Below are 14389 nucleotides of genomic sequence, written 5' to 3'. Positions count from 1 at the left end.
TCGCTCATGAAAACAACATTTGAGACTGGTTTAGTAAATTGCCAAATGCGGCCTCTGAGGCTGTGTCCTTGAGAGTGGATTTATACCCAGTTCTGCCTCATTCCAAAGCCTTGTTCTTCCTCAGTCCCCTTACTCTGATCCTGGTGTTTGTTCCCAAGGTCCCCTTCCTGTCCTTTCTTGTTTTCTTCATGTCTGTTGTATTTTGGGGGGTGCTGCTGCCTCTCTTATACAGATCAAATAATGCTCTTTCTCCCTCTCCTGCCTGAAGCAGCTCAGTTTTATCTTGGACCCATGGTTGTGGGTAGTTGGCAAGGCCAATGGTGTGTCCTGTGAATGGGTGACTGGGATCCTCTGGTCTCCCCTTCTATGGTTCACCCTGTGGTCCTCACAGGTGTTTCTCTTCCTGACCTCAAGACTTTCAGCGTGGAGCTGCATCTCTTGGCTCCAGTGCCCTGCAGCCTATGTCTTGGCCCAGAGTTCTGGCGCTGGAAGGGACAGCCTTTAGCACATTGTGCTCTGTGTGTTCTGGTGAGAACATGACATCACAGGGAGGGCTTGGGGGACAGAGTCAGATGCCAGGAATGAGAGGCCAAGGCAGCATTCCTGGGTAGTAGCTGGAAAGGAAGGGCCTCTGGGGAGATTGAGAGGTGGGATGTGACCCTCATATGGGCACTTTGAAGAGGGTTTGTCGCTGTCAAGCCAGAAGAGGCAGAGGAAGGAGGGGGCCCAGCAAGTTGTTGGAGGGACAGATTCTCAGTCGGAGCCTGAGATTCATCTTTCAGCACCTAACTTCTCAATTCCAGATGGCTCTCCTTAGGGAGTTCTTTTTCTCTTTATTCTTGGCTCGAGCAGTCACTGCTTAATGAGAGCCAGAGGTACTCTTGCCACAGGAAAGGACCCGGAAGTGGGTATGAAAGGGCAGGCGTACTGTGGTTAGGGAGGCTGATGTTGGGAGCCTGGGTGTTGGTTGGTGTCTGAGCTCATGGCGGTGGAGCACAGTGGGGTAGCACTGGGGAGCAGGGACACTTTGAACTTCAGCCTCAGCTTCTGAACTTCTTGTGTCAGGAAACGTGAGCTGGAAATTGCCCCAGAACAGACAGTCCTCTGCTGATCCTCTCTTCACTGCTTCCAGAAACAGCAGGGTGTCTTATTTATATGTTCATCTTGGTGGGAACACACTGTCTCGGTGTCCTAGACCGCTGCCTCTAGCTTAAGGGTGCACACGTGCCCCACAGTGGGAACTGCTATTCGCTGAGCTTCTTCAGAGCTGACCACGGAGGCACTTTGTTTAGAAGTCTGGGGAGCCGGACACTGAGGGTTAGGATGTGGGTCTCAGTACTTTCCTGGTTCAATACGATCTTGGTTCCTCGGGCCATTCTCGGAGCCAGGACATAAATAAGTCTGTTCTTAGGAACTTCCTGGCTCTTTTCCCATTCTCACTCATCTTTCCTTTCTTTTTGCCACTCCCCCAGATTCCCTTCTTCCTCCCTCTTTGCAGTGTTTTCCCTGCTAGTTTCTAGCAGTGCTTCAAGGGGAGTTTTAATTTATTTGCCCATTCATCATATAGTTAGTGGGTACCTACTTGGTCTCAGGCCCTGTGCTAGGCCCAGCCTATGAACTTGAGCAACACATGCCTTTTGACTTTTGGCCTTTTGACTTGTGCAACTGCCAGCACCCTTCAAAGCCTCTTTGCAAAGATGTCAAACTCTGAAAAGAATGTGTGAGGGAAGACCTAATCCAGAGAAGGCCTAGAGATGAGGCATGGACTGGCCAGCAGAAAGATCCAGGTTCTTGTTCTTAGGTAAAAAATCCTGAGCCAACCTGGCCCCAGGGCAGCAACAGCAACAATCAGGGCTGGTGGTCATTCAACCTGGAATCCATTCCCTAGTCATTGTTACCCCATTTGACTAATCATTTTTATTTTTTATTTTATTTATTTATTTTTGAGACGGAGTCTTGCTCTGTCGCCCAGGCTGGAGTGCAGAGGCGCAATCTCAGCTCACGGCAACCTCCGCCTCCCAGGTTCAAGCAACTCTCCTGCTTCAGCCTCCCAAGTAGCTGGGATTATAAGCACATGGCACTGAGCGCGGATAATTTTTGTATTTTTAGCAGAGATGGGGTTTCACCGTGTTGGCCAGGCTAGTCTTGAACTCCTGACCTCAAGTGATCCACCCGCCTCGGCCTCCGAAAGTGCTGGGATTACAGGCGTGAGCCACCGCACCTGGCCTTGACTAATAATTTTTAAATTCTATACCTCTAAAAAAATTCTGCAGAGTTTTTCTCTTAGATCTCCAGCCTTCAAAATGTCTTCTCTTAGAAAGGTCCTTTGCAGGAAACCAGGAGATCTTCTTTTTTCTCCTAATCTATAAATCACCCAGGGATGGCTCTGCAGGAGTGGTGGTTTGAATAGTTTAGCCATGCTCTACTCTTCTGTCCAGGTGGAGAACTGACTGGGTTGGCTGGAGACCCCTACAAAGGGCCTGTAGCTGGCCAGGGCACATGGTTGCCTGGCTATGCTCTTACGCAATACCTTATGCAATTAGCTCCTCTTGCTTGCCATTCATAGAAGGCGTGAGGTGAGACCCAGCCAGGAGGCCAGGAGAAAGTGTGAGGGCAGTTCTTCGAGGGCTGGCAGAAATTTGTATCTTGAGCTCAGGCAGGGCCCTGCCCTCTTGGTGGTCTCCTTCCCCCTCAAAGCTTCAAAGCTGGCCCTCTGTCTCCCTCCTGCCACTTCAAACACCCAGAGATGGAGCTCCAGGAATGTTATTCTTTTCCATTTAAAGACATTCCATTTCATGTGTAATTAAATATGTGGTATTGAATTAATGTTTTCTTCTGAGCCTTTTTGGCAGCCAGAGACCCTAGGGTCTGGTTAGTGCAGAGAAAACACACGCTTCTCACAGATCCTCCCTTCCTCTCCCTGTTTCCTCTTCCCTCTTCTCCTGCCAAGAATCTCCCTCCTCCCTCCTGTGTGTAGTCACACTCAGGACTCACCTTGTAATGGGTGAGCCTGAGGTCCTGGAAACTCTGTTTCCAGGTGGGGCAGCAAGGTCTTGGATTTCTGCATTCTGGTGCTGGCTTTATCTTCAAATGTCATACTGGTGGCTCACATTGAGCTTAGGTGGTGGCAATCAAGGGTAGCAAGACTAGGTTCCAGGATGAAGTGACACACTGTCTCTTTACAGATGTTATTGGTTTCTACCAAGTACGGATGCCAGTGCAGAAAGCAGAGCCTCTCTCTGAAGTAGGGGTTGCAGGGGTTGAAGGGGGCTGTCATGATTAAAGGATGTCAAGGTGGCACAGTCTGCTCAGCCCAGCCTTTAGAGTCCCACAGAACACCTCTAACCGCTAGGGGATCTTGGGCAAGTTACTTAACCACCTTGAGCTTCAGCCCCCTCATCTGTAGCACGGGGACAGCAACATATTGTGTTTAAGAGAGTTGTAGGGCCAGGCAAGGTGGCTCACACCTGTAATCCTAGCACTTTGGGAGGCTGAGGCGGGTGAATCACCTGAGGTCAGGAGTTTGAGACCAGCCTGGCCAACGTAGTGAAATGGCATCTCTACTAAATGTACAAAAATTCACCAGGTGTGGTGGCATGCACCTGAAATCCCAGCTACTCAGGAGGCTGAGGCAGAATTGCTTGAACTTGGGAGGCAGAGGTTGCAGTGAGCCCAGATTGCGCCACTGCACTCCAGCCTGGGCGATAGAGCGAGACTCCATCTCAAAAACAAAAAAACAAAAAAACCACAAAAGACAGAGCTGTAAAGATATCATATGCTCAGCCTGGTATCTGGCTCAGGATAAGTGCTCAATTGATGGCAGTTATTTTTATTATTAATAAGGGCACAAAGGGATAACAATAAGCTAAAGGAGCAGTGCAGAGCGAGATGGAATCCACAAGGGAAAGATCTGGGAGGTCTCAGTGATGAGGACAGGAACTAGTTAGGAACTGAGTATCAACATGAGCCAGGGAAGAGGGGAGGGCAGGATGGTTAGGAGCTCCCACCAGGGGCCAGCCCTCAGGGCTGCTGGCGGTGGCAGGGGACTGCTTCTGAGGCTCTTAAGTCAACACCTTCAGAGAAGGACTGTCTCAGTCCTGTCCACACACATGGTCCCCAAGACAATAATTAGCCAAAGCACTGAGGTGGCAAACAAGTTTCTGTTAAGGCAATCTGAGTGTGACTGGGCGCACACACTCACCTTTGGGGACCGAATTTGCTGCTTGGCATACAGCAGGATAACTGTTATTTATAACCACCGACGCTGGGAAATCGGGTTCCTCTCTACTGATCAGTACCAATCTTGAGTAGGTGGCTGTCTCTGCCTTTTGATGTCTTTATTCCACTGTCTGACCAACCTCCTCCCGCAAACTGTTTTGGCCTCTGAAGGAGGAGGAGGTCAGGCATGGTGGTGGCAGCCGCAGACAGAGCTGGTGACCTCTGAGCCAGGGCCAGCTTACTCCTGGGCAAGCTTGTGCTATTTTATTTTAGGAGAAAATCATCATCCTTCTCCACATTTCTTTCCAAGCCACAATTTTATTTGCAAGATGGGTGTTGAGCTCTTAGTTGAAATGAAAATTGGAAAGGAAAGAAAAATATCTGTTAAATGTCTAATATATTTTGGATATTTTATATCATCTTTATTATCTAAAAATTTTAAATCATCCTCTCAACAGTTCTGCCAAGTCAATATCCATGTTCCCATTCTACAGATAAGGAACTAGAGGCGTGGAGAGGATAGGTTTCAATTAGTAAGTAAGAGGGTCAGGATTTCAATAGAGATCTGTTTTTATTGTTTGTTTGTTTTTTTCCAGACTTCACTCTTTCAGCAGTGCCATTTGGGGCAGATTTTTTGTTCTCTCTTCCTCCCTGGTCAGCAGGGCTGAGCAGTTTATGCCTGCCACCTCCCTGCCCTCATTCTCCCAGAACAGGGAGGTGAAGCTGACAGTGGTCACCTCTGTGTCCAGCAATGTCAGTGTATCCAGCAGCTCTGTGTATACCTCCCCTCCCACCTCACAGGGCAGCCAAGGGGAACAGAGGTAGGATGAGGGATAACCCCTCCCTGCCCACTGACCTCTCAGGGCTCTGAGGTTTTCTGTCCAGAGGTGACCAGTGACCTCAATGGATTAGAGATTCTGCTCTAGGTCACGCTTGCTGCAGGCCTGGAAGACCTCCCAGAAGTGAATCCCACACATATGGAATAGTTATCTTGGTCCCCACTACAGAGAAAGAATTATTGGAGCAGCCACTAAAACACAGAAATCTTAATTCTGTTCTTGTGTCAGATGAACTGGTTGTCCCGTGGGAACAAGAAGATCTACAGGTGGCTTCCTCTGGTGGAACCCATTTGGTGGCTGTCTCACAAAAAGGAATTAGGGAAAAGCCAGGCCAGAAGGTCCCAGGAACTCTTTTAATTTCCCAAAGAACCCTTCCCATTACATAGCAGCCCCCTGCTTTCTCCAGCAGCCCCTTTTTTGTTGGAGATTGGGAGGTCTTCCCACGGCCTGGGGTGTTCATCCCCCTCCCTGCCTCCCCTTCCAGTGTCTCCATGTCTGAGCCTTGTGACCCAGACTCTGCTGGGCCAGCCAGCCAGGCAGTAAAAGGAGATTGATGCCCTCTCCTCTTAGGAAAATCCATCACTTTTTGGCGTGTGGGTCAGATAGCTTCACCAGAGGCAGCTCTGAACAGCACTGTGTGAGCTAAAAGCATGCAGAAGCAGAGACCCAAATAGACGCGTGGACGTCAGAAGTGAAATGGCTCACTCCAGTCATTCCCCAGGGCCTGAGCAGAGGCCGTTCCTCCCGCACTCTGTCCCCAGATATACTCTTCTCCCCAGGGCTTTGTCTGTTCTGTAAGGCTTCCAGCGGGGGCTTCTGCCCTTGCCCTTGGGAAGATGCTGTCATAGAATTCCAGGATGAGCAGAGTGAGGGAAAGTTGAGTAGTGGAAGATGGAGGGTTAAGCATCTGTGGACTGGATCATTTTAGTGGCCATAAAGCTGGGAAGACAGAGCGAAGGCAGCCTAAGGTAAAGGAAAGAACATGGGTTTGGGAGTCATAAACAAGAGTCCTTCTTTGGCCGCATTTTACCTCTGTGAATTTGGCAAGTTACCCCCTGCCTCTGTTTTCTCATCTGTGAAAGGGGTGTGATAACACTTATCTCTCAGTCTCTCAGGGTTATGATGAGAATCAAGTGTTGAACACACAGTAGGTGTTGAATACATAGGGTGAAAGTTAATTCCCTTTGCCCTACTGTTTCCTCGGTAAGTTCAGTGAAAGAAGCTGCTCATATGGTATTCTGGAGTCTCCAGTCTTGTTGATGCATGGGGTTGTCCACATGGAAGTGATTTGCCTTATGTGTTTGGCCCAAATCCAGCCAGTCTCTGCCAAAGCTCCCTGGTTACCTTGTGGAGCTTCTTATCCTCATGACGAGGAACCAGTCCTCTCCTGGGGGAGAATTTATGGTCGAATAAAATCTGTGCTTATTTCCCATTCCTCCTTCAGCTCCTTCCCAGCACTCACCACCCTACCCAGGGCTAAGGACAGGTGTTGGTTTCAGAATTCTTTCACCCTGAAGACAAGAAGAACGAGCCAAGGCTATTTTCTTCTGAGCACCTAAGTATTTCCACATCCCGGAAAAAGGCCCATTTGCACATTTGGGGAAGACACTTTGGCCCCTAGAGGCTTCTGCTTGGGCTTTTTCATGTGCTCGCAGAGAGCAGATGAGCTTCCAGTAATATGGTCACTTGCCCTCTGCTACCTTCAAGGCTCACAGCTGTCACAGCTTCCCCACTCCTGCAGCCAAGGGTTTGCAGCTGCTGCCAGGCCCTCCTGGGATGTTGAGGGAGGGCTGAGAAACCACTCCCTGGATGCCGCTCCCACTTGGCTTGTCTGAATCTCTCAGGGGTTGTGATTCTTGCTGCCGAGGGAGGGAGAGGAGAAGGATGGGTTCCAAGATGTGACCGAGGCACAGCAGCTGAAAAACAGTCTGGTCCTCTTTAAAGCTCCTCCATTCCCATTTTGCACTAATGATAGCTGGGAGTGAGTGTTCTAAGTGGAGCTGGTGAGGTCTCCCAGCCCAGAGTTGGACTTAGGGACCCAGAAAAATCTATAATATTGTTTTGCCTTTGTAGAGATGTTTCTAGAAAATAAGAAGGCCAGAGAGGCATGATCTGCATTGCATGGATAGTAGTTGGGCCTCTGAGAAGGGACTTGACTCAATCTAGGCCACACAGCTAGGGAGGGAAGGAGGACCTTGGAGCTAAGCCCAGGACATCTCACCTTCTCCTGGGCTTCTGGAAGTGAGGTATGGCTAAACTGTGTGTGAGTGTGGTGCTTGTTTAGGCCAAGTTGTAAAGGTAAACTTCTTCAGCTGGCTAATTTCCCACCCCACTGAAGAAGCCGCGTTCCAGTGATTCTCAAAGTGTGGTTCCTGCACCAGCAGCACCTGGGAACTTAGAAATGCATCTTCTCAGGCCTGAACCTGGACCTACTAGATTGGAATCCCTGGTGGAGGAGCCCAGCAATCTGCTGTAACAAGCTGTCTAGGTGATTTTGGCCAATTCTCAAGTTCTCCTATTACAATGCAGAGGGAAGGTGGGATTGGGGTGGAGTCTGGGGCCAAACGGGGCTCTTCCCCAAGTAACTTGGCAACCCTGCCATGTCCTGATGCTCTGAGTCCCATGCCCAGCTCAGTCACCAGGTGGGGGATGCCTGACTTGGCCCTCGTTTCTCCTTTTTGTAAAATAATATCAATAATAATGAAAATGCCAAAACACAGCCTACATTTTGGAGGACTTAAAGGTTTACAAACTTCCATGCTCAGGTAATAGGTAAGTTAAACTCGTACTATTCTCCCCATACCAATTTTACAGGTGAGAAATCTGAGACCCAAGATTTCATTGTTGTTGTTGTTCTGTGAGGTGCACAGGCTCTTGGAGGATCTGGGTCTTGAAGCAAGCACCTGTGGCTTCCCAGGCGTTCCCAATCCCGGCGTGTTCAGAGATGTGGGCTTGACATTGTACAGCTGCCATCGTGAGCCCTGTCTTCACTCCCAGGCCATGCCAGGACACTTACCTTGCAGAACCTGTGTGTCATCCCTAGTCACCTGGGAATGATTAGGTAGCAGGAACAGGTGGCCTCCCGAGAGAGGGCCTGGCTTCCTATTTTCTTGCAGTGGGAGACTCTTTAGCCTTGCCCTCCAAGGTCAACAAATACCATTCCTCAGAGGCTGAGAAACAGAGACAGAAAGTGTGAAGAAGGGAACCAATTTTAATCCCCTCCCTGTGAAGACTGGGGCATAGCCCTGCAGTGCGTAGCAGCCACATTGCAGCCTGTGGCTTGGGAGGAGCAGTCGCCAGCAGGTCTGTCCTGCGGGGAGGAGACAATAATAGTCTGTAAATGCTTCCTCCCACAAATCCTTACTAGGCAGATCATCTGCGACACTGTGGGGATACCAAGGACTCTGATGGGGGAAAAAAGATTCCTGTAGTTTATTCTTGAAGGAATCCCCAAACCAACAAAACACTACCCCAAGGCTTCCAGCCATGCCCCTCCATCCCTATTATGTCTCCTCATTTACGGGGATGGTCTGCCATGGCCCAGGATCTGCAGCTTTCATTTCTCGACAAAGTCACTTGGGATAATCCGCCTTGTGGCTCTGCAGTGCTCTTCACAATGTGAATACAGGTATTTAATGGGCTTCTGCCTGTTGAACAATTAATGTAAAGGTCAGTGAGTAATCTCCGGTTTGTTCCTTTCATCACCAGCCCACTGCTTGTACAACTCCTTCATAGCTTTCTTTCCAAATAGGTGGGAGGGCTGAGGTCACAGCTCTGCTTTCTCCAGGCAGACAGACCTTAATTAAGTTGCTAAATTAGCAGAGGCAGGGGCAACCCTTCTCTCTGCACACACCCTCGTTCTTGGATGGACTCTGAACTTTCCTTCTGTGATCTCATTGGTCTTTCTCTCTTTCAGAGAAGGGTTGGCCAAGTAGGGCTTTCCCCAAGATAATCTTAGCTACCCCTTAGTAGTCTCTGTCAGGAACCAGGCACTGTGATGGGGTCACTACTCCCTTTATGTTACCACAAAACCCAGTGTGTCTTTGTGTGTGTGTGTTTGTGTGTATGTGTATGTGTGTGTGCATGCGTGTGTCTATGTCTTCTACGTCTTTACTTTGTCCTCAGCACTGGGCCAAACTCTTTACATGGATTATCTCATTTAATCTGCACAAGAATTCAGCAAGGAAGTTGTTCTTGTTAATCCCATTTTACAGATGAGAAAATGGAGGCTCTGGAGCTAAATAACTTTCCCAAGATCAAAAAACTAGTAATGGAGTGGACCCAGGATTCCAACCTGATTCTCGATTGTACCCTGGAAAATTTGCTTTTCAAAGTGTGACCAACAGCAGATGGACATGACCTGGGAGTTTGTTAGAAATATAGATTCTCAGACCCACTGGATTAGAATCTTCATTTTGACAAGATTCCCAGGGGATTCATGTGCACAAAACTGTGGAGACTGCTTTGTGCTATCTCCAACAACTCTGTCCAATTAATACCAGAATCCTGTGCATTAACTAGTAACTCCATTTGCCAGCAGAGGCTGCTGTGGTTTAGAGGGGTTAGGGGTTATTCAGGGACAGCATTGAGATTTGATTCTGGCCCATACTCTCAAACCACAGAGGGATGTCAGTTTTTATGCTAAAGTTGGGGTGCTAGAGTTTGCCTTTGCCTGCTGTGGGCTCAGAACCAAGTTCTCCAGTCTAGACCTCTCTACTCTTCTGTCTCCCTGTGTCACCAAACGAGGACTGATTTGCTGCCCTCCTCTTTGTCCCCATCCTACAGATGTGCAGCACATTAAGAGGAGAGACATCGTGTTGAAGCGAGAACTGGGTGAGGGAGCCTTTGGAAAGGTCTTCCTGGCCGAGTGCTACAACCTCAGCCCGACCAAGGACAAGATGCTTGTGGCTGTGAAGGTAAACCCCAGAGGCATGCCGGCACCAGGAGGAGGGCTGGCTGAGAGCCCAGGGAGGGAAGGAAGAGGCTCACTCCATTTGAGAAGATAGTGCTCAATTCGCTTTCTCAGATGCAATCAAAGGACTTTGCTCCAAGGTCAATGAAGTTTCCTAGGGACCAAAACAACTTCCTTTGGCTTCCAAGGTCAAGGGCTGCAGCACTTAAGGGGGCTGCTAGGGAGCAAGTTTATTCTTGTAAATGACCCTGGTCCTTTTTTGGTGGCCCTGTGGTTACCTCTGTCCCAGCGCTGGCCCTCCACACTCCACCCTTCACCATGTAGTGGCTTTACAGGATGTGCTGTCTGTGCCTGGAAAGTCACATGGCCATTTCTTAGGAGTTGAGCTGTTGTAGAGTGGGCTGATTAAGGAGGACTGGGTAACCACTTCCCAAGGGCACAGACGTCACTAAGAATAGAAGATGTTGAGGGAGGGGGGTGCAGCAGGGAGGCAGGAGGTTAGCACTGGGAGAATAGTGAGTGAGGTTGGAGAAATTCTTAGGTACTTCCCATGGGTTTCAGGTTCAGACCCCAGGGGGCAGCATGCCTGGGAGAAACTTCCTCCTGGCAGCTGCTAGAGGGCTCCCTTAACCACAGGGCTTCTGTGTTGCCGAGACACATGGCAGATTTGCAGCAAGAGCTGAATTGCTTGGGGTAGGAGAGAAGGGGCTTTGATGTGACCAGTTGTCCTTCCAGACTCTTCCACCCAGCAGTCAACAGCTTCTCTTTGTAAACCAATATTGGACAAATCTTTGAACATGGTTAACATAAAAAGAGTCAAGTAGCCTCATGGAGGCACGCACAGATCTCTGGAGCCCTTCTCTGGAGTCCGGAGTGGCTTCACTGGGTGCAGTGAGCAGGCTTCTGAGGCCAGTGTAGAGTCTGCAGTGTCCTGAGATGTGGACTGACCAATGCCAGAGATATGGCTCCCTGTGAAGACATTCACCCAGACCTCAAAATGGTCCCATCCTTAGCATTGAGGGATCACAAATGCATTTCTTGTTTCTGCAACTTTTGGATCTCTGTTTTCATATTCTTGTGTATCTACAGATTGTTTCTGTCCACAGAGGGCAAATAGCCTCAAAGAATGAAGGCAATACAGTGCAGGCATAGCATGGGCATCAAAAAGCCTGGGTGCAAATCCCAGTTCCACCACTGATAAGTTGTGGGACCTTTCACGAAACACTCAACTTCTTTGGGCCTCAATTTCCTTATCTGTTTAATAGCAATAATAATATCCCCTCCTTAGAATGTTGGGGATTAAATTACATAATGTGTCTAAAATTCTTAATGCACTGCTTGGGGCTTTTTATTGAGTCTTTACTCAGTTGGCATTTGTTTCTATCATTATCATTGTCATTGATGTTGATATTACTGAATGTGCTTACATACATGACGTATGAGCTGCCAAGCTTGCATTGACTATCTAGAATAGGAGTCACCAAACTTTTTCTCTAAAGGTAAATATTTTAGACTTTGAGGGCCTTATAACTCTCCATTGCAACTCTGCCCGTGTTGTTGGAAAGCAGCATATAACAATACATTCACTAATGAGGGCGGCTGTTTTCCAATAACCTTTTTTATTACCAAAATAAGCATAGTTTGCTGACCTCTACTCTAGAAAATAATAAGAGTACTGCATCCTAAAAGGCTAATGATTATTATTGCTGTACATCCTGTAAATAAACTTGCTCAGTGTGTCTGCATAGACATGAGATGGTCAGATGAACAAGGGTGACTTTAAACAGCTTGGAGCAGGGATGTAGAAAGGTTTCTAATGTTGACCCTAAACTTAGGATCTGCACTTCCCTGGCATTTTTAAGATGTAGGATGACACTAATCCACGGGGTGTTCTGGCATCCATCTGGGGACTGGAGAATGAACTGAACATTTTTGCACTTTCAGCAGAGAATGAAATGATGGCTGAAAACCCTGGGAAATGTTTCCCCCAGTGGTCTGGCATTAAGGGGCAGTACCCAGACCGAGTAATGCAGAAAATGTGTTTCTGTTTCCATCCTTTTAAAAGGATTTCCTTCTTTCCTTGGATCTCGAGGAGATGAACCGTCTGGGATTTTACACATGTGTCACTCAGTGGATCTGCCTAGTGGTCAGCCTGGAAAAGATGCCTATCTCTTCCAGAGAACAGCTTGGAAGTGGTGTTTCCTGCCTCCTCCCCTCCTTAGATTCCACTTCTTTCTGCAAGACCCTTCTTTTTGAGTTAGTTCTCATGTTGATGCAGAGTAATTTTGTACTTCTAGAGAACACATACAAGTATAACCCAAAATAAAGTTTTCCCAAATCAATTGGCAAGAATGTTTTGCCCAGCAGTTGCTATGGTACAAACAAAGAAGCAGAAACCGCAGCCTATTTTTAAGGTGCTTACAGACTGCTGGGGAGAGGGAGCAGCAGCGTACAGGACATAATCTGCATATATGTGTAGTATAAGTGTGACATTAAAATAACATCATGCATGAGACTGTTAAATAAGTGGTGCCACTCTGAAATCATCATTAGACAAATAGAGCATTTACACAGCATTCAAACCCAGTCAACCTCCTTCCTTTGCAGAGGAGGGAATGAGATCCTTCTCCCCATTTTTCCTTTTTTTTTCTTCTCTGTCATTTCATACTCTGTCCCAGGTGAACCTCAGTGGTCTTCTAATTCATGAATTCTTCATGTGGTTTTATCTGGTCTAGAGCTTTTCCTGTCTGTGGAGGTTTTTGCTTTCACTTCAATGACCGTATGTTTTATTTCCAAGATATCTAATCGGTTCTTAATTTTGTTACCTTAATTTTATTTCTCCCTCTTCTTGTGGCATGCCTTCTTGTTTTCTTTAGAAAATGTATTTCTTCACTCCTTTTGAGCATTTACTTATTTAAAAATCTTTTTGAGCCATTCTAATAAAATTGATTTATCTTCAGGAAATTTATGTCCTGATTTTTGATAATATTAGTCATTTGGATTTAGCATTATATTTCTTCCTGCCCAGCACCCCTGGGCAGCTTTTGGGTTCCTTTTGGCTTGAAGGGTGTTTTGATTTTTGTTTTGAGTATTCACAATTTCCAGTTTCAATTACTTTAAATTGAAGCAGGAGCTTAAAACATTGGTGAAACAATCTGAGTGCAGAATCTCAGATTTTTACTATTTTCCCAATGTTTTTACGCTTTTTCCTTCCACTCTTAACAGTATTTTTAACCACTGACCTTTAGCAGGTTTTTAAAAAGCATTCATCCTAGCTTCCATGAAAACTCCCCAATCTACACTCATATTTCATTGGTTTCTAGAATATTTCATTACATTAAGTAATTATATTAGCAGGTTTAGTTGTCATGAATGAGTTTGGGAACAATCACAGATGACTCTTGGTAAGCCCCTCTGTGGGACAGAAGTATCTCCCTGGGTATCCAACTTGCAGGGAGCGTTCAGGATCTCATGTTCTGCAGGAGCAGGAAAGGCCCTGGGGCAGAGGAAATCTTGGAGGGTACGGAAAGGCCATGAGACCGAAGTGTAATAAATGAGGCAGGAAGAGTGTGCGAGGACAGGAGGCAAAGAGAGATGGGGAGACCAGACCTTATAGAGTCCGTGACTATGTTAAGGAGTTTGGACTTCATACTACAAACACTGGGAAGCCAATGACCAGTTTTAAGCCAGGAAGACAAGTGAGAGAGAGGCACCCCTGTATGTAATAACTACCCATCTTCTTTCCTGGTAGAGCTGTGTGAGACTCTCACCCAGAGGAAGTGGCAGTGGATTTTGAGTCACTAAAAGAAAGATGATTTTATAATGAAAGGAGGTTGATTGGCATGCGTGCGTGCGTGCGTGTGTGTGTGTGTGTGTGTGTGTGGTTGACCACTTAGGACTTTGAACATTTAGGAATGTGTGTATATCATATATATAGCATAAAAATGTTTCAGGATATTAATGAAATCTGAAACTGAACATCCTTTGAAATATCTCCCCCTAAAAAAAAGAAAGTAAGATGGAGGGCAGCAGGGTTTGGACGACATGAAGATGCTGAATGACCCAGGAAGGGTTGGGAGCTGTCGAGAAGTTGTGTTCTTGCCATCTAGCCTATTTTCCTTCCATCCAAATAAACAGCCTTACTGAACCCTCTCCCCAAGGCAGAGTGGACATGACAGCTGGTGCACGTAGAGGGGAAGATAAGAAAGGGAAATGTCCCCGAACTTTGGAAGAAAGAGAGGGAGAGAAGGAGGGCAAATTCTAGGTCTCCTTTTTGTACTAAAGATCTGTACAAAGACCTGATCCAGGAGCCTCCCCGGCTTCAGAGACCTCTTGGCAAGATGCATGTCTCTACACTGATAGTTGGTGGCTATGATAAATTGGTTCTTTCCCATGCCACTGACTGGTGACCCATTTTGAG

The 14389-nt window shown here is 47.3% G+C and overlaps 1 protein-coding gene across 4 annotated transcripts in view; it reads left to right on the top strand.

Annotated features, from left to right (window-relative positions):
- NTRK3 (neurotrophic receptor tyrosine kinase 3) overlaps positions 1-14389 on the top strand; it is a 382386-nt gene that overhangs the window by 308467 nt on the left and 59530 nt on the right. For all 4 annotated transcript variants that reach the window (XM_030814963.1, XM_030814966.1, XM_030814962.1 and 1 more), the window contains one exon: positions 9843-9973. In XM_030814963.1, coding sequence (XP_030670823.1) covers positions 9843-9973 — 131 coding nt within the window. The remainder of the gene's footprint in view (positions 1-9842; positions 9974-14389) is intronic.

This window comes from Nomascus leucogenys, chromosome 6 (assembly GCF_006542625.1).
Source record: "Nomascus leucogenys isolate Asia chromosome 6, Asia_NLE_v1, whole genome shotgun sequence".
In the NCBI taxonomy this organism is placed as follows: domain Eukaryota; kingdom Metazoa; phylum Chordata; class Mammalia; order Primates; family Hylobatidae; genus Nomascus; species Nomascus leucogenys.
The sequence above is the reverse complement of the archived record's forward strand: the minus strand, read 5'-3'. Positions and strand labels throughout refer to the sequence as shown.